Source organism: Mercenaria mercenaria, chromosome 10 (assembly GCF_021730395.1).
Source record: "Mercenaria mercenaria strain notata chromosome 10, MADL_Memer_1, whole genome shotgun sequence".
Taxonomy (NCBI): Eukaryota; Metazoa; Mollusca; class Bivalvia; order Venerida; family Veneridae; genus Mercenaria; species Mercenaria mercenaria.
Genome location: NC_069370.1, coordinates 36,627,960 through 36,647,305, shown reverse-complemented (window position 1 = coordinate 36,647,305; position 19,346 = coordinate 36,627,960). Strand labels below are relative to the sequence as shown.

At 33.4% G+C, this 19,346-nt stretch overlaps 2 protein-coding genes across 5 annotated transcripts in view; one reads left to right on the top strand and one right to left on the bottom strand.

Annotated features, from left to right (window-relative positions):
- Nucleotides 1–19,346, bottom strand: part of LOC123559363 (40S ribosomal protein S19) — a 37,880-nt gene that overhangs the window by 15,721 nt on the left and 2,813 nt on the right. The window contains exon 1 of one of the 3 annotated variants that reach the window (XM_045351090.2): nt 10,779–10,826. The exons of 1 other annotated variant lie outside the window; for it this stretch is intronic. In XM_045351090.2, coding sequence (XP_045207025.1) covers nt 10,779–10,811 — 33 coding nt within the window. In that variant the 5' untranslated portion in view covers nt 10,812–10,826. Of the gene's footprint in view, nt 1–8,922; nt 8,990–10,778; nt 10,827–19,346 lie in introns of those variants that run through there. One more of the 3 variants, XM_045351091.2, reaches the window with a different exon arrangement.
- LOC123559364 (pituitary homeobox 1-like) lies at nt 10,041–18,938 on the top strand. 2 transcript variants are annotated; one of them, XM_053552773.1, is made up of 4 exons: nt 10,041–10,698; nt 16,772–17,132; nt 17,549–17,985; nt 18,353–18,938. In XM_053552773.1, the coding sequence occupies exons 2-4, from the start codon at nt 16,898–16,900 to the stop codon at nt 18,785–18,787; spliced, it is 1,107 nt and encodes a 368-aa protein (XP_053408748.1). In that variant the 5' UTR covers nt 10,041–10,698; nt 16,772–16,897; the 3' UTR covers nt 18,788–18,938. The 2 variants fall into 2 exon arrangements, with proteins under 2 accessions (XP_053408748.1, XP_045207028.2); XM_045351093.2 differs by lacking the exon at nt 10,041–10,698 and adding an exon at nt 12,442–12,768.

Below are 19,346 nucleotides of genomic sequence, written 5' to 3'. Positions count from 1 at the left end.
TTTTTTTGAAAATTGACATGCACATGTAGATTTATATTTTTAATAAAATTTTTAAAGGATTTTTAAAATTATTCATTAGTTTACATTTTCTGTCTAGATTTCGCTATTCAGTCATACCCGATATATAGATATCAGTGCTCCAAATTACATTATGTTGCTAAAGGCATTGTATTTACGTGCTTTATGCAATGGACTTTTAATTTGTATATAGTTGTATTTGAACATGATGAAATAAGTAAAAATCACAGAGGGGATTATGATACCCCCTGCAAAAGTACGAAGGGGATTTTGTAACACCCTGTCATTTTTGAGTGTAGGGGATTTTGATCAAGGGGATTTTGATTGTCTCCCTATTTGATCATAACAAAAAGACTATCACACCTTTTGTAATCTGTCTGAATTGAGAAGCTCATGCCATTTTGAAAGATACCATTCCAAAATATTGAATCAACTGCTATCTAAATTAAGTTCATTCATTTTTAGGGTAAATTTTTATAGTAATAATGTCCATTTTCAAGATAAATAATTTGTGGACCCCCAAAAATTATTAGGGACCCTTAAATTAGCAGCCATGGGAGTCCATGGACTCCCAAATAAAAAACCCGAGGGAAAACCCTGTATTTATATTATACACGAATGATTTCCGCAATATACCCTACAAAAATACCATTTATTAATAAAATAATGGTGTATTTCGGTAATGGAAATTTTGTGTGAACGTATTTTATTTTCCTTTCGTATTTTATTCATTTATGATATATATGATTGAATTATTTAAAAAAAACTTCAAAAATACCTTTAACTTACAAAATACAGGTGTATCCCGGTTATGGAAAATGTATTCCAGTGTATCCCGATTTTTTTGGTGGATTCCGGTTTAATGTGTGACCGAAATCGCTTGAAGTTGCTAAAATCATACTTTTAAAAGGAAGGAATGTCGTTCATAGAAAAGAAAAGAGCTGTTTGTAAATAACAAAAATCATATTCTGTATTCTGTAAAGCAAATACTTTGTGTGCGTCAAAATCTCTTACGAAAATAACATTAAATGCGAAAATAAGCAATGTGTTGTTTAATTTCCTATTGTTTTCTTTACATTTTCGCCGAAATTAAAGATAATGTTGACACATGTTTATAAATATCCGATGTCACCACAATCGCTTAATTGATTGTTAATTGCAATGCGCACTGCTGATAAATATACACGTGCTGTATATCAACAAACAATTAATCAAGGTGTGATAATCCAATCAAAAGATCACGTTTTTCTGATTATGATTTTAAATATCAATGTAATGAAGATGGTGACATCTTATACTTCTTTCAGTTACATTATAATTATTTATATTTGGATATTTGGTTGAAATAAATAAATAAAGAGGTATTAAAGTTATTTTCATAATTAAAATCAGCGAAATCGGCCCATGATTTAAAAATCTTGTTGTTTTTTTTTAATATAGCCGTGTACTAAAATAGTCTTTAAGATGATTTGAAAATATAATTAAACACCAAGTATGAAAATATGTTATATAAAGGTTATTTTAAGATAGATAATCAGAACGGTTTGTTCTTAAATTATTTACGTAATTAACGCTGCTGATACATAAATCCCGTTATTTTCGTTAATGAAAAAAAAATATACCGTAATAATTCTATTTATAGCCCGGGCGTTTATTAGAAAACTGGTCTGTTCAAAAGTTAGGGATGGGCGAATATTAGAGATAAATCACAACCAATCATTCAAAATTGATGCAACATTTATTTTCGAACACACCGGTGTCGGCGACTACGTGATGGTCGCACAGAAATCGATAACGAACGTACTACATCGGTACTTTAAGCGGCAATTAATTAAATACGACTAGTGTTTCCCTATGGCTTTCCAAAGTGAAAAGAATGAAGGACTAGGCAGTTTCTATGATTTACAAGAGGCCAGATACACAAGATATAAATTTAAACAACATCCTATTAAAGATCAAATGCCTCGAATCCAGTATTGATTAAATTTCCCTTGCGGTACCCCTGTCTCGAAATGCCAGACTAGTGACGTGACGTAATAAAGAAAAGCGCGCGCCTTTGCATAAGCACATGTTTACCTGGGTCAATACACAACAGTACATGTAGTATATGGCGGTATGTGTGTTAGTGGCCTGGTGCACAGTAAAGTGCCCAATTCAGCAAAAAATCATGTTCATAGCTCCATCTTTCAAACTATACATGATAGAACTATGAAATAAAGTTTATAAGTAAGATATGATACAGATGTAAATGTGGAGGTGAACATTTATCATGAAAATTTAGAATTCAAGTAATGCGACAAGTTTAAGTAAGCAAAAATTAGCCATTTTTGCATGTAACGGGTTAGCATCTAAAATTTCATTACTTTTGTTAGCTGTTTTACAGAAATTCTGTTCTTTTAAACATCTTCACTGTTAAATTTTGTGAAAGAAAAATATCTTAGCTTTCATTTGATATATAACATCATCTACTTCTGTAATTTTGCTTTTCGGAATTATTGCTTGAACCAAAGTTGTATGGATGTAACGCCCTAGAAATCTGAAAAAGCTATACTTAAAGAAATGTAGAAAAAATAGTATTTTTTGGTGTTGGAACATGTAAGATAGCCTTGAAAAGTTTGAAAAATATGCAAGTTGTAATAATCAAAGTATCATTTCTGTACATCAACTCTAAAAACAAATATGGTCGAATGTCCCGCCAAAAGTAAGTTTGTGACAAAAAATCCGTAATGTCCGTCCCCCTACCATAAATTTCATTAAGAGTTATACAACTAGAAATTTGCAGCATATTTTTATTACATATGATGACATGAATAACATTTCCAAAAAATATTGAAATCCATCAAGTAGTTTTTTAGATACTGACAAAAATGTAAAAGTTATCTGTAATGTCCGTCCCCGTAATGTCCGTCCCCACTTATATTTGATTTTGAATGTTTGTATATATGTTATTATTTTCAATCAAATCCAATTCCTTTTATTTCTGTTTTACCAATAATAACTGAAATTTGAAAAAAATGCATTAAAAATCAGTAAAATACATTATTTTGTGATATTTTTTCTTAAAAACAGTGTGTATGAAAAAGAATTGTCAAAATTTGTTGAAATCTTCAGCAGAGTGAATCAGATTCATACATGAATTTTACTTTCATGTGAAGAATTCATGCAAAACATGAAAAAGGACAAATGAGTATATATATAAAAAGTAAAACTTTGTCAAACATTATCTATAAGCACATTTAAAGTGTTGGGGGACGGACATTACATTTTTGGACTAAAACTACATGTTGAAAAAAGTAAGTGGACTTTCAGTCCTCACTCTTGAAATTCATAGTCTTGTAATTTATAGGGTTTAGCATCATATCCAGAAAACTGCCCCTCTTTTAATAGCTACCATAAACACTTGACCCCACTCCCCTGGTGCCCTTTTGTATATTTCATACCTGTCTTTTCATCTACAAAATAAAGGGTCATAAGATGCATTAAAATCATTCCTTAAAACAACATAATTAATAAGTGACCTACTGAGATGGCAACAACATGCCATAAAACACCCCTAAAAACTGCAGGTGGCCACAGAAGGTCACAAAATCACACTCTCTCAACAGGGTGCCAATACACAAGGGACCATAAAACCCCTGAACTGGATCTTAACTGATCATTATGGGATCTTTACCTAAAACAACACTCTGATGTAAGTGTTATAATCCTGTGTATTGTATATAATTAAACCCCTTAGGTCAGGATATACTTTGCTTTTTTTTGCCAAGGACTTCCCTTGTTAAAAAAAAAGCATGTGAAATTTTAATACATAATCAAGTAGACTGGCTCTTGAAGTTCATCATTATTATAGAGATGGATTCGCTCTTAGCTAAATGTGAAAAAAAAAGGAAGAGAAAAAAAGAAAACAAAGAGAGAAAAATAAAATAGACAATGAGATATGTATTGAAAAGGTTATAACTAAAAAGTTATGGAGAGACAACCTTTTTTCAAAAAAAAAACGTTAATTTTATTTTACCTAAAGTTGTTCTCTGATAAATCCCTTTTTAAAGGACGATGTGTAAAAAATCTTGGTGTAATATAAAAGGAAGTAATACATAGCTTTTGTAAAAGATACTTGATTTTATGTTTAATGTAAGTTATACCATAATGTCTTTTTATACTCAAATCTATTTATAAGAGAAAGTTTGGAAGCATGTACTTCAACTGAGAAAAGACAGACTATAATAGATTGGTACATTAGTAAACAAAAACTGACAATGAGTTGAAGTGTTATATTTGAAATCTTAGACAGAACATTATTATGTTTTGGTGCTTTCTTTTTGCGCAATACACAGCAAAGATAGAAATAAGATGAACTGATACAGTCAAGTTATGGTCATCTACTGGAAGGTTGTTAATACCGATTAGTTTTATGTGAATACTAAGTCTTGTACTGCATGTATGTTTTTTTCTTTGAAACAGAACAGTACTTGCAAATATAATACATGTAATATGCAGTGAAGAATTGATTGTAAAGCTGATTTTGACAAAAACTGTTTAATAACACTAGAATACTTTTGGTAAATAGTATGAGTGAAATACTTCAATCTCGCTAGCTTTTTAACTGCTCAATAAATGTCTGAAATGAATTTCTTTTTATCATTCAGTATAACCATTTACTATAATTATAGACATGTTACCTATTGAAATGACACAAATGTTCCCTTAGTTAAGAAATTTGAGTTTCAGTGTAACTTATGTTTCAAAATAGTTGCAAAAGCTGAACCAGTCATTTTATGTAATGTCCGTCCCCCATTTCAGGCGTTATTTAATTATGATATTTTCTGCTCAAATGTAATATGAATAGAAGTTTTTATGTTTCTACTTTGTTGTTTGTATTAACTTCTTGCTTAAAAGGTGTTTTGCTGCTGTAAATGTTCCATTTTACAAATTTTAGAGTAAAGTGAACTTTGCGGTAAACAGAAAATAATCGTAATTTCATAGAAATTAGCATTTTTTTTGGAAAAAATGGAAAAGCAAAGAGTAAAGGCTTATATTTTCTTGATCTATGACCTCAAACTATTAGAAAATACACATAAAAGAACTGGTTTTATATAAAACATTTACAGCAGGAATCTAATTTGAATGGAGATGTAATGTCCGTCCCCAACCCGACCTGGCAACTTAAATCCACATTTTTCAAAAAATTTCCAAAAAAGTTATCTGTTTAGGTACTGATCCTTGTACACAACATGTTGGGGTGTAGAAAAAGGGTATTTTTCAAGGCAAAGTAAAAACTTTATTTTTTGACTTAGATGCTAACCCAATTGGGCACTTTACTGTGCACCAGGCCTAGTGTCAGTAAAAGCAGCCATAAAAGGTTTTCATGTTTCTAAAAATAATCATTCTATCGGAACTATACTGACATGCATGTCTGAACATGGGGGCATTGAAATACCGTGTACATATAAAATATACGGAATTAAAGATAAGAAAAGTGAAGTGCGATCTTACATCAGAATGGAAATAAGAAAATTCGCTGTTTAAACAATTAAAAGGTAGGATTATTTCCATTGGATTTATAGGATGGGCGCTTATAAGATAACATCGTATTTTTGATTTTTTCCGAAAAAAATGGCCGTTTTTTCCCCGAAAAGTCGGGAGTGGGCGCTTATTAGAGCATGGGCTATAAATAGAATTATTACGGTAGATGATGATTATTTCGTTATTGTGAGATAAAAATCACTCATTTCTCATATGAAGTCGGTACTTACAAAGTCTTTAAGAAATTAGAAAAAGAATTTTAGAAAATAAAGAAATTTAGACAAATATGGCTTAATTTCGTAAACAAAAATCTTATTTTCGCGAAAATAACCGTATTTTAACATTTTAATTGCTAATACACACATTCACAGTTCCGATTGATCGATTTCCGGGAACTGAAAGTGCCCGGATATTCGAGTACAAATCGGCCATATTTGTTTACATGATCATTATCAGAGCGTAGCAGTCCTTTGTTATTTAAAGTTTATTGTCATAATACAATGAGAAAATGGATGATTTAAGTGATATGACACTTGATAAGTTTAGACTGTGGTCTGTACATGCATTGAAAGTGTTTTTATCGCACAGAAAACGGTCAGTGAATGGAACATTCGACGAACTCTCAGCAAGGTTAGTAGATCTACGTACGATATAAAAATTGAATATTTTAGCTGTTCGTAGCAGTTTTCTGGTTCTGAGTATGATGTTTAATTGCTATTTCAACGAAAAGTAGTCAAAGGAATCTGAAAAATGTAAATTAACATAAGGTATAACAAATCACGACCTATATAAGATGTATATCAGATCCAGTTAAAATGTGAGTGAGGCACAGTGCTACATGGGGGCATGATAGACTTTCAATGCTTCTTGCTCAATTTCTTTGGATTGCAAATCGTAAATACCAGATATAAGGAGCTGCCTATGCAGATCTACTTGTCAATGTTAGCCAATATGTTCAAATTTTGTTCTTCCTTTTTCAGAGCATTTTGTGTTTGGGAAGAAAATCTGCCGGTAGATGAGAAAGCAGAACAAGCCGAACAACGACTGCTACAGGAGTACAAGGCTAAACTCCATGTGGATAAGGAAGTTGTTCCAGATCCATTTTCCTTGAAAGTCGGGTGGAAAGGGGAGAAAACTGGCATGAGATTGTGGCCGCCAGTATATATTACAGACATTTCAGCCTATCTGAACTGCTCTACTCCAAAGGAAGTAATCCATCGTATTTTAAACGAGTATAAACAGGGAAAAGCATATAGGTACTTTGAAAACAAGTGGGTTAAAGAGGTGTTTGTTCATGAAATTAGAGAAAATAGTGACAAGTGTATCCTTAAGACTAAGGTAACTCCGTCCATGTCAATAAACAGCAAAGCATATGATGTTTGGGCAGTTATTCGGAAAGACACTCAGCAAACACCTGGCGGGGAAATACTTTCAGCATATTGTACATGTACTGCTGGAATGTTGGGAACCTGCAACCATGTTGCAGGAATGCTATTCAAAATAGAACACGCCACAAAAACCGGTGAGACCTCAAAGACTTGTACTGACCGGCTGTGTGAATGGAATGTAGCCAAAGCAAAACCGTCAAAAAAACCTGTGAAAGCTGGGGAGGTTACTTGGAGAAAGGGACACTACAGTAAAAGTGCCAGGGATCTTCAAGTTGAAAAAGAAAAGCATGTGTTGAAAAAAGAATTCACTCCCCTCACGAAAGACCAGTCAGATAATCTTAAAAATCAGACAAAAGCCCGTGATGATCTGTTCACACTGTTGAAAGATGATATCTCCAATTCATGTTTTTCCTTGTTACATGAGAAGAAAAGGGTCCCTGCTCCCAAACAGAATATACCTCCTTCATTGTTAGATATTGCGAAGGAACTTAAACCAACAGAAAGTGTTTCGCCAAAAACGTTCTTGAGTAAGATTGAACTAACCAGTGAACAATGTGACACATTAAGGAAAATAACAGTAGAGCAGTCGTGTTGCGAAACTTGGAAGGAGCAACGTAAGGGCAGAATAACAGCCAGTGTTTTTCAAAGAGTAAGCAGCAGGGTGGACACACTTCGGAAGGACAGCACAGCCGACCCATCTGCTTTAGTGTCCGCAGTACTTGGTCGCAAAGAGACATACCCAACAAAAGCCATGAAACATGGCTTATCCCTGGAAAACCAAGCAAAAAAGTCATACTCTAATGACATGAAAAAGGTCCACAGAAAATTTAAATCGAGTGATTCTGGTCTGAGTGTGTATGTTGAAAAGCCATTTATAGCTGCAAGTGCGGATTTAGAGGTATTAAAATAAGGCAATGACTTTATCAGTTGATGAAAGATCTGTAAGCATATGAAACACAGAATCAGAAAATAAATGGATCCATATCCCTTCTTCCTAATAATCAACACTTTCAGTTTACCCCACCCCACTCTTACAGCATAAAGCAAAATTGGCAGTCAAATATCATAAAGGCATTTTGCAGCGTTAAGGAGAACTGAAGCTAGGGAAAAACGTCCCACATTTATAAGAGTTTCAGTCTGAAGTGTTCAAGTGTTCACGAACAAAAAGTGAAAGTATACTTCATACACAGATCGTGTTTGCTCCGTTGCACAATATATTTAACATTTCTTTCAAAGCAAGAGATATCTTACCGAAAAGGTGGTTCACATTTACATCTTCGATCTTTACGAAGGCATCCACATGTCTCACACAGCTGAGATTTCCATTTATTCAGCCAGTATGACCCTTGAGAACAATTATTGACAGCACAGGTGTACGCCATTTCGGATATGTTTACTCGAAATCAAGTCGCGCAACTCTGTTCGGACTATATTTGGCGCATGCGCAGAACCGCCACTGTAAATGCGTGTATTAAGCGTTATAACATTTTGAAATTGCTCAATTATCTATAGATTAAAGCTTAATTATAATAATGACAGCATTCTTAGATGTTTTCTGGCATATCATTGAATGGGGTCGAAATGTCCAAGGAGTTGGGGTTGAAATGTCTTGGGGTCGAATTGTCTCCTGGGGTTGAAATGTCTTGGGGTCGAAATGTCTTGCTAGCTTTTTATTCAGCACTGACAATATTCTCCAAGAAACATTTAAAATGGGTCCTGATGTGTGCTGCAGCCATTGGAAATATATCAATTTTATATAGAAGAAAGAAGAACATCTGTTTTAATTTGTTGTTACCTTTACCATACAGTAAATTATACCCCACCCACCAAAATTACAAGCAAATAATGTTCTTCCGGTTGAGTAAATCGGCATAAAAATACATATTTACATCTGATAAACGTTTGTTTTTAGCTTAAATGAATGGATTAAATGTAACATAATTTGAATAAAATATAATTTCAATAAATGGTGAATTCTGACAAGGTAAATTACGAGATATGTTGAACTGTATTTTTTTGATAGTCTACACTCACGTTTGCGGATGTTGAAAAGAAAGACAGGGGTTTACATGCTTTGAATCACGGAAATGATACACTTTCGTTCTTAAACATTTCGTAATTTTGATTACGAATCTATGTACTACAAAATGTGTATAGAATCGATGCAGAAAGAAAAGCCAAAAATCCAACTCCGTTTAATTAAACCTGATTTCCGTCTGTAAAGCGTTGAAAAAAACAACACTATTTTACAGATGGGCGTCGAAGGAAAGACACAGCCACACTGCTGTTTTGGGAAGCCCTGACCCGTCATCTTGCGACTGTGATAGACTTACAAGATTAATATGAAAAAGGCAAAGCCTCTGAGCGAGCGTAGCTTAAACGGCAAAGAAACTATTCACTGCTTAAAACAATTCCGAGAACCTATTCACTTGAAAAGAAACAAAAATTTAGTGTCATTATACCTGTAACAGCGAATATCATACGTTGCAAAATTTATGGAAAGCCGGTGTCACGGTGACGTCATTACCTGTTTGTGGCGTTCTTATTGCTTTATGCTTTTTTATGATATTCTATCCCATTTTCTGGCCAATGCTTGATCTTTTAAAAGAAAATCATATTTTTTTCTACCAACTGGAAATCTTTCTTGCATTATTTTTGAGTGATGGATAATATTCAGCAATCAAATGAAGTTCTGTATTCACTGCCAACAAAGCATTTCCTGTGAGCACCTGTCGTCTAGGGACACGCACTTTGTAAAATAAAAGCAAAATTGAAATTATTTCCATAACATAACTTTTTTAAAAATAAAGACACCTAATGAACATAGAGATTGTAACTCAAATATAAAATTAAAAAAAAAAACAAACAATTTTCCCGACTTTGACGGAAGTAGAACAAAATGGCGGCACCCAAAATGGCGGCGCCCAGACGAGAGGAAAATTTTTCAGCTACATCACTTTGCCCCATTCGGCACACCTTTGTTATATTCGCCTACACATTGCCGTAAGGCGAGCTACGCGCTCGCTATTAACAACTTTTTTAGTAATTTCATTTATGGAAAGACATGTTTGTATATCAAAAAATATATATATATATTCAAAGAGCTAATATGAAAAAGGCAAAGCCTCTGAGCGAGCGTAGCTTAAACGGCAAAGAAACTATTCACTGCTTAAAACAATTCCGAGAACCTATTCACTTGAAAAGAAACAAAAATTTAGTGTCATTATACCTGTAACAGCGAATATCATACGTTGCAAAATTTATGGAAAGCCGGTGTCACGGTGACGTCATTACCTGTTTGTGGCGTTCTTATTGCTTTATGCTTTTTTATGATATTCTGTCCCATTTTCTGGCCAATGCTTGATCTTTTAAAAGAAAATCATACTTTTTTCTACCAACTGGAAATCTTTCTTGCATTATTTTTGAGTGATGGATAATATTCAGCAATCAAATGAAGTTCTGTATTCACTGCCAACAAAGCATTTCCTGTGAGCACCTGTCGTCTAGGGACACGCACTTTGTAAAATAAAAGCAAAATTGAAATTATTTCCATAACATAACTTTTTTAAAAATAAAGACACCTAATGAACATAGAGATTGTAACTCAAATATAAAATAAAAAAAAAAAAAAAAAATTTTCCCGACTTTGACGGAAGTAGAACAAAATGGCGGCACCCAAAATGGCGGCGCCCAGACGAGAGGAAAATTTTTCAGCTACATCACTTTGCCCCATTCGGCACACCTTTGTTATATTCGCCTACACATTGCCGTAAGGCGAGCTACGCGCTCGCAATTGCGCTTCGCGCAATTGCTCGCGAGCTACGCTCGCTATAAAAATAAATTTTATACTTCTTTGATAGGGAGTGTGTATAATCCGGCCATCCCCGGCCATCCGGATAGATTTTGACGGAAAATCCGGCCGACCCTATTTATTTCTTCATTTGTTTACATATATCAATGATTTATACATCATTGTAAAGCTGACGTGATGCAGTTTAAGAATATGTAAAGAAGTTAATAATCCGACCTTAAACGAATTTAAAATATTATTTTGAAATTTAGTTTTTTTTTACTGTAATCAAAATAGAATTCAGAAGGTGATAAAATACGGCCATCCCTACTTTTTTTCTAATTACGTTATATTTTGCAATGAAATATATGTATTTTGAAAGCTGACATTATGCAGATTACAAATATGTAAAGATTTATAGCATCCGACAGCAAATGACTTGTTAATACCGATTTGAAAATAGCTGATTTTTTCCCGTTGTCACCATCAGTTTCCGTAAGTCGGAAAGCACGGCCATCCGTGTTATTTTTCTCATAACTTTAAATCTGACAATTATCTATTCATGATTTGAAAGATTAAATTCTGTAGTTTATAAATATGTAAAGATATGATCTATCATATCTCTAATGCCATTGTAATACTCATTTAATTTTTTCACAAATGAGTTAGAATGGCAGTATCAATTTCTCACGGCTATGCATAGCCCTATTTTACAACTGCGATTATCATTATATAACTTTCAAACATATGAACCATCTTATATTTTCTTAAGCAGTTTACCAACATTTTTAAGACTTGTCTGCAGGCCCATTTATGTGTGGCAGTGAATATTGTTCATTGTGCGTCAGTTTAATCGCACGACTTTGTTCAACTAAACTGCGGGCTGTAGGCAATTATAATTTAATGTTTCTGATATGTGTACCTTATGGATTCCTTTGATATGATAAATAGCACTGGATAGTTTTCTATGAGAACTGGCAAGGATAAATGGAACAATGTCAAATCAAACTTCAGCAGTGAAGATCAGCAGACAATACGAACAACAGTTAAATTTGATCAGTAACATTTATTAAATTGTATTTGAAAATATAACGAGTATAGGGTAATATGTATATAAAAAGTACTTATCAAAATGAACAAATATATACATTTATCAGTGTGATATCTGTTAATCATATGAAATAATACAATGAAAATACAATGTACATTTATAGAACAAACAAGATAAATTTGTGAAAATGGCATTAATCCGGACTTAATCTAGAAACACAATCAGATGAGATCTTGAGTAACCTGGGTAATACCAAATTCCAAAGAAATTTACCATCACAAAGAAATTAACCATTAATGTTTCATAAATTTCGTTTTAGATATGTTTATATTCTTATATCACAAGAAAGGCGAAACAATCGCCATGTTAGCTATTTTTTTCCGTGACCGGAATTGTTAAAATTTCTGTATTTTCTTCACTATATTGCATATTTTCCATAATATTTATTTCGACAAAAAATGGCATAAATATTTTAACAATTATATGAAGTGTGTAATATACCATACCTGGGTGAGTTGTAGTGTATCTGTTCACAGACGCACATGATCTCCTCGGCTATTACATCGGGAGTCTTTCTACCAACATCATTTGCCCCAACGACCAAAACAATAGTCTGCAAACAAATATGTTTTTACAATTCAACTCAACTCAATTATTCTTTTATTTCAACCCTGGTACATGTACATATACAGCGAGGGCATAAAACAAAACACATTATCTTTATAATATACTGACAGTGGTGCTGGAACAAGGTAGATATAAATTTCATAACTTTAGAAAGAAATTATATGATAACTATAACAAGAAAGTACGTTATTCTTAGAAGTGGGGAGAGACATACAATATTGAATCAGCTACGCTCGTGATCAAATTGGTTTTCCGAAATTAGTTCTAAGTAGTTCTGTTCTAATTATAGTAAAGGTCAAACTAAATATAGTCAACATATATAGTCAACATATACAATGTAAAAGTTGAAGTGGATTTTAGAAGAAATTTTTGTAAGTAAATATACTTTGAGTTTACCTATAAACGATTTGGAAAATAATTTACAATATAGTCAACATGTACAATGTAATCTAAAGGAAAAAAAATATTTTAAGTACAATGTACTTTGAGTTTACCTAAAAACGTACGTATAGCCACACGTGCATAGCACAAATCCTGTTCCAATACGCATGTTTGAATGGATTAAAAATGTTAGAAATATTTTTATAAAATGCGGATTATACAATATATGGGACACTCATGATTTTGTAAATTACACCTGGTTATCAGCCACCATTAAGCAAAAATTGTCAGATTTATTTTTAAACAAGTGGTATTCCGATGTAGACAGCTCAAATAAATGTAAAATTTTCAAATTATTTAAAACTGATTTTAAAATTGAAGACTATTCTCCCGATTATCATATATCAACTATCAATAATTATGTTTTTATTATTTACTATTGTACACGAATTGTACACGAAACCGATTTTTGTTTCTATGCCTTTTTGTTGTCTCACCTGTTTAAGCAATATTACGTTATACCTCATGTTGTCATGTATTGTGACCCGAGAGAAATAAAAAAAAAAGAAAACGAGCAACCTTTAAAAGACGACAAAATCTAAATTTACCAATAGTTGCATGAATTATGCAGTTCCATTATGTTCTATAAATTTAATAAATATTTGCAAAATACATTACTTTTTAACAAGGACAGGTAATATCTGCGGCATAACATGGTGCATAATTCAATTATTTAATCACTAATTAAAAAAAAAGAAGAACTTATTTTAAATCCGAGCGTTTCATTAGTACATAACTATAAATATTTGAAATTACAATATGGTAGCACAAATTTTGAAAAATTAATTCAGTAGCCTCAAATAATGCCTTAAATTATAATAGGGTCTACAATTCGATTATGTGCCATTTGTTCATTCAAAGAAGCACACCATTTCAGTCAACAGAGAATGGCAGTGATAACAGTTAGCGCCATATGTGCCCTCTCGCCAATGTACCTGGAGGTTACGAAACATCTGCAGAACCCTTTTATACGCTTTCTGTTGTATTTTTATATTGTGCTTAACACCAGTTTGTTTAAAGAAATTCCTTTATATAAAATGATCTCCTAGATCAAATTCAAATACATAAAAATAGTAACGTTTTACTACAACTGCTCAAAATTTACCACCATTGATATATAGATCTTAGGCAAAATTTACCACCCCTTCTTGGTATAAATCCAAGGTCTATTCTAAACCATGCCATCTCATACCATCCTTAAAGATCTTCATTGGCTTCAAATACAAGACAGAATCAAATACAAAATTCTCATTCAAACATTCAAGGCCTTGCATGGCCAGTCGCCGGTGTATATGAGAGACTTACGGGAGGTGTACGTGCTAACTAGAAATCTGAGGTCAGCAACTGCAGCAACAACCCTTGTGCCACAAAAAAGTCGACTGGTTTCCAACGGGGATAGAAGTTTCAGAGTTGCCGCCGCAAAACTATGGAACTCTCTCCCTGACAATCTCAGAAAATATTCATCACTTAATTCATTCAAAAGAGCTCTCAAAACACACCTTTTCAAAATTTTCTACAACACATAGATACCAACCGTGACTGTTTCTACCCATAATAAATATGCCATTGTTATTTTTGTGATACAGAACTACGGCAAGTCATTCGTCGCAGACGAAGATCTCTTAACTGTACAATTCATCATGTAATTAACTAAATTGGCAATTCATCTTTTATTTCATCATGTCACATTTTAAGGGTGATGACGTTCTATGTGTGTGTTTTGTTGCAAGACTTGAGTTTCACTTGAAGTGTGTGGTATTTGTATCTAATACAGTATATGATGGCACCATTAACCGGGGGGTTGAACCTCTATATGCAGCCCGTCTGGGCGTACCAGGTGCTTTAAGCACTGGTATTGGCAATAGGGGTAAAACGACCTCAAGGGGAGGGGTGCGGTCATGGCTGTTTGTTACAATAAGGCTGTAATTATTATATTGTATTGTATTGTATATTGTATTTCATATGAAAAGGGCGCTCAACAAATCTGGTATAATAATAATCTCATTTTTTAAAAAGAAAAATGTACGAATATAAAAGACAATTTTGACTTATTGCTTGGACTTGATACAAAGCTTGACTCTTTTATTTCAATGACATCGACGAATGCAAGAATTTTACAAAAAAAAATGTTTAGCCCTGTAACTTGTTTAAAACTAAACAAAATGTATTTTGTAAAACATTCTTTTTTTAAATCGGGATTTTCCCGACATTGAATATAATATTGTTTTTTTTTTTATTTATATATTTCACAACATGAAATAATGTTTAAATAGTTTTCAATTTAAAACACTATACATGTACTTATGCATGTTATGACAACTGATAAAACAATATTTCTGAAGACTGAAACTGGATTTGACGCGACGAAAAAATAAGTAAATTTTCTGGCAGTTATTTTTTTTATTTTGAGTCATTTGATTTATTTCTCATTGCTGTCAATCAAAAACAAAAAGTAAGTGATTTTATAATGTGTGAATAATTAGTACCTTGTTGATTAAAATTGAAATCTTTGATTGGTGAAACGTGTGAGTTAAATTCATCACTTGTAAGTTGATTAGTTAACGATGTTTGCACATTGTTTGCGCAGTTACGTCAAACAAGACGTTATGTTCGAGCCGTGTCAGAATTGGAGCAAACGGTTTAATAGTATAAAAGTCAAATTTACTCCAAGCTGAAAACAAACCATTTGGAAACTCGGGATAAAACAATACAAAACGATAATCTACAGAAGCTGACATATTAAAATTGAAGACAAATAGCTTGGAAAAAATGCACGAAAACGTAAGACCATTACCCTTTCAATTTCATGAGCGTTGAATCTACTATGATGAAACTTAGCTTTTGTCTGAGCTTTGTTGTGTAAAATAACTATAAACTTGTGCTATAGAAACATACTTTACTGTTGCTAAATTTAAATTTATATTATGTCTCTCAGGTCACAATACATGACACCATGAGGTATAACATATATTACTTAAACAAGTGATGCAACAAAAAAAAAACATAGAAACAAATAATCATATGGTGGCAAATTTCTGCATCCACTTCAGCAGATAGTTTTCCGAAAATTCGTATAATTGTTGTGAAAATTAAAAAAATCTTTCATGAAAAGAAACTCTTGTTCTAAGTGAAAAAAAAATCACGATTGTGCCAACAACTGCATGCGATAATAAATAAAGGATTAAGATTTTTTTTTTTTTGTGCGAAACCATGCTTGTTTTTTTGCTAAAGCATTACCCATTACTTCAGACATGTCGGTAACCATTGTATTTGTACGACACCTATTAAAACATATGGGAGGACAATACTAATATAATTATATATAACCGTTTGCAAATGAGGTTTCAGGCATTACTGGGCAGTTATGAATATAGCATCAAATTCCAGTACTTCTGAAATGGGCAACCGCTTTATCCAATTTTATGGAAAGCATGTAGGCCGTGCTTATTGCTAAATGCCTAGTCGCTAATTAATTTTTTGTTTGTTTGTAAGTAATGTTAACGATTGGAGGAGTTCGAACGATCCTGGTTTCGTAGTCAGAGATAGAATTTTAAGGCTCTCTTATTGCTGACCTGCAATTGGACGGGGTTATCAACCGCATTTAAATTGTGTTTGCGCTGCGTCCTTTGAAGAGGATACCACTTCCATTAAAAATCAGTTGGCTTTAATTGATATTGCATATGAGCAAGAAGATGTATAAGCAGTCATTGTAACGTATACCCTTTTAATGACAATTCACATCTGTTTAAATAAGCATTCGGCATGTTAAATTTAGCAGTTAGCGTGAGGCAACCCGAGCCTTCTATAGAAATAAGCTAGGTATAAACAGAATTATGTAACGAATATGAAATCTAAATTTCTTGCATGAGAGCCTTGGTATAGACATATGCTCAAAAGAAGATTTAAATGGTGCTTTTTTTTGTCTTTTCACAGATTCTGCAGATAGTCGGGAGCAGTCAGCCGTCCAGATCTGTACCTTACAGCAATTTAAATCTGGAAGAACAACACTCGAGAGCGGCTTCTTCAATACAGCCAAATTATGTTCGTGTACAAGCAGATATGTCCGAAGAAGAGAACCAGCATACGAATCTCATCAGCGTTTCTCCTATTCAGTCCGGAACCGGAAATATTAGGCATAACGTTACACGGATGCTCGAAGATTCAGCGCAGACGCTGAAAAGTCAACTTCCAAGTACATCACCACGTGTAGCACCTTACTCGCCATACAGTACAGCTCACTTTATGTCGTTTAGACATAATATTCTGCACAAAAACAATTTGAATTATAATACAGGTAATATTATTTGTATGTTAAAATAGAAAGTAGGGTAATTTTTAGGACCTACAGAGATAACTGTCGTAGTGCTAACATTTCTAATGCAGCTATAAATACAATTCATACTACTTTGGTAACATTATATGAATACAGCAAAACCCTGCATTAATTATTATGTCCAGCCTTAAATATTAAGCTTATTTTCCATAACAAAATATTATCTTTGATACTGTATCTCATTATAATTTATACTATATCTTCCATACTTTAATATTTGCCAAATCCCTTTAATAGGAAACAAGTTTCAAATGACCAAAGACATTCACTTTTAATACCATATTTTTTTCACCTTATGACACATTCTTGCTCGTATGTATTGTAAACAATTATTCATTTGCAAATAATAAACTCATTTTTCTTTGCTTTCTTTACAGATATCAGCCACGAAGATGCAACATCTGACATTTCAAACAGCGACATGTCCATTTCTACAGACGGGTCTGTCTCTCCAAAATTATCTAGTTCCATTACGCCTCCCCCGCCAAGTGAAGAAAGTTCGACAATAGACATCATACCAACCAACGTCCATTTCTCACCCTTAGACGAAACAAACTCTAGTATCGATTCTTCTCCTACTGTCGTATCTACTTCTTCTAGAGCAGCATCTTCAAAGTCTTCAAGGGTCTCTAACAATGACAGAGTAAATAGACTAGAGGACAATGACGAACAGCCGAAGAAAAAGGCCCGAACCAACTACACAAACGAACAAGTACAGACGCTACTGAAAATCTTTCATGAGAATCCATACCCTGACTCTGAAATGATGGAAGATATTGCAAAAGACTTGAGCATCAATGAAAAACAAGTCAAGGTAACTAGAAACAGTATCATTATACATTTCTATACGTACCAATAAACGTTTGTCAAACTGAAGTACCACTGACAGATACATTTCGTACATTTATTTTTGTTTGGGTACATTTCTGTAATGACCTTCTTAGAAATTTCTTTTAAAGGACATGAATTTTAGATCCGAGAGTGTGAGACTGTGTTGTACTCGTAGATAGATATAAAAAGTTAACCTCCATAGATGTGTTAAGTTAATTTCCGTTACGAGCAATAAACAACAAAGCATAAGAAAACGATTCACTTGTTCGAAACAAACAACTTACCAAAATTTGCAGCAATATTTCATATCATAATATCATATACTATATGTATTATTTTTTTTACGTCAGATCTGGTTCCAGAACAAGAGAGCAAGATGGCGCAGACGAGTCAATGACAACAAGAACAACCAACCGCAGTCTTTCCTTCCTATGTCACCTATGTTGTCACCTGTTACACCATATGGCTTCATGCCAACTGGTAATATGTTGACGTCATCGCCGCTACAGAATTTTCCTGGATACTTCAATTATCCTTGGATGCAGGGAAACAACAACCAACAACTTCCGGGACAAATTTCGACCAATCAGATTCCACCAAATTATCAGACAGCCAACCACAGTGCAGCATTGCAGAACCAGGCTTCGTCAACCGTTAGCCAGACACCATTTTCAGGAACTACGTCCTATGCCCAATACGGTAGAGCATTGCCTCAACAAAATATAACAACAAACCAACAAAGATACTTGTTTCAATACCCAGGGTACATGTATACATCAGTATGAGTATTCACCTGTGAAATGAGTCTGTATATAACATCTGTTACTGTACATATTATTGTTATTGATATTTAAAATAGCGTGCTAACTGAATCAATAGACACTGTAGTGCGCTCAAAATCGATTTATATAATATACATAATAAAAAATAGAATATTACAAACACGCGTTTTTCATTGACCAGCTTGAATTCAACATGACGCTCGGCGCAAAACTGTTGTATCTTGTTCTTTATTTATATACACTTACAATAGTTTTGCACCAAGCCCTCGATGTGTGCCCAAACTCCATCTCAGTGTTACTTCAGTATGACTGTTTCAGGCATACAGACACTAAATAGGAAAATGGCCGATTCAAATAGTCCTCAGGATGTTTTTTGCTCTGTAGAACTAATTTCCTTATTTTTCCCCCATTTTATTTTTGCTGAAATGACATGACAGATCTATGCTTGACATGTAGGTAGCATTTTCATAATGAGATGATAGCATGGCAGAATTTGTCCTGGATACTTAATTAGGTCATACACCACCACTACTACCATTTGGGGTCTCATTTTTACCGGATT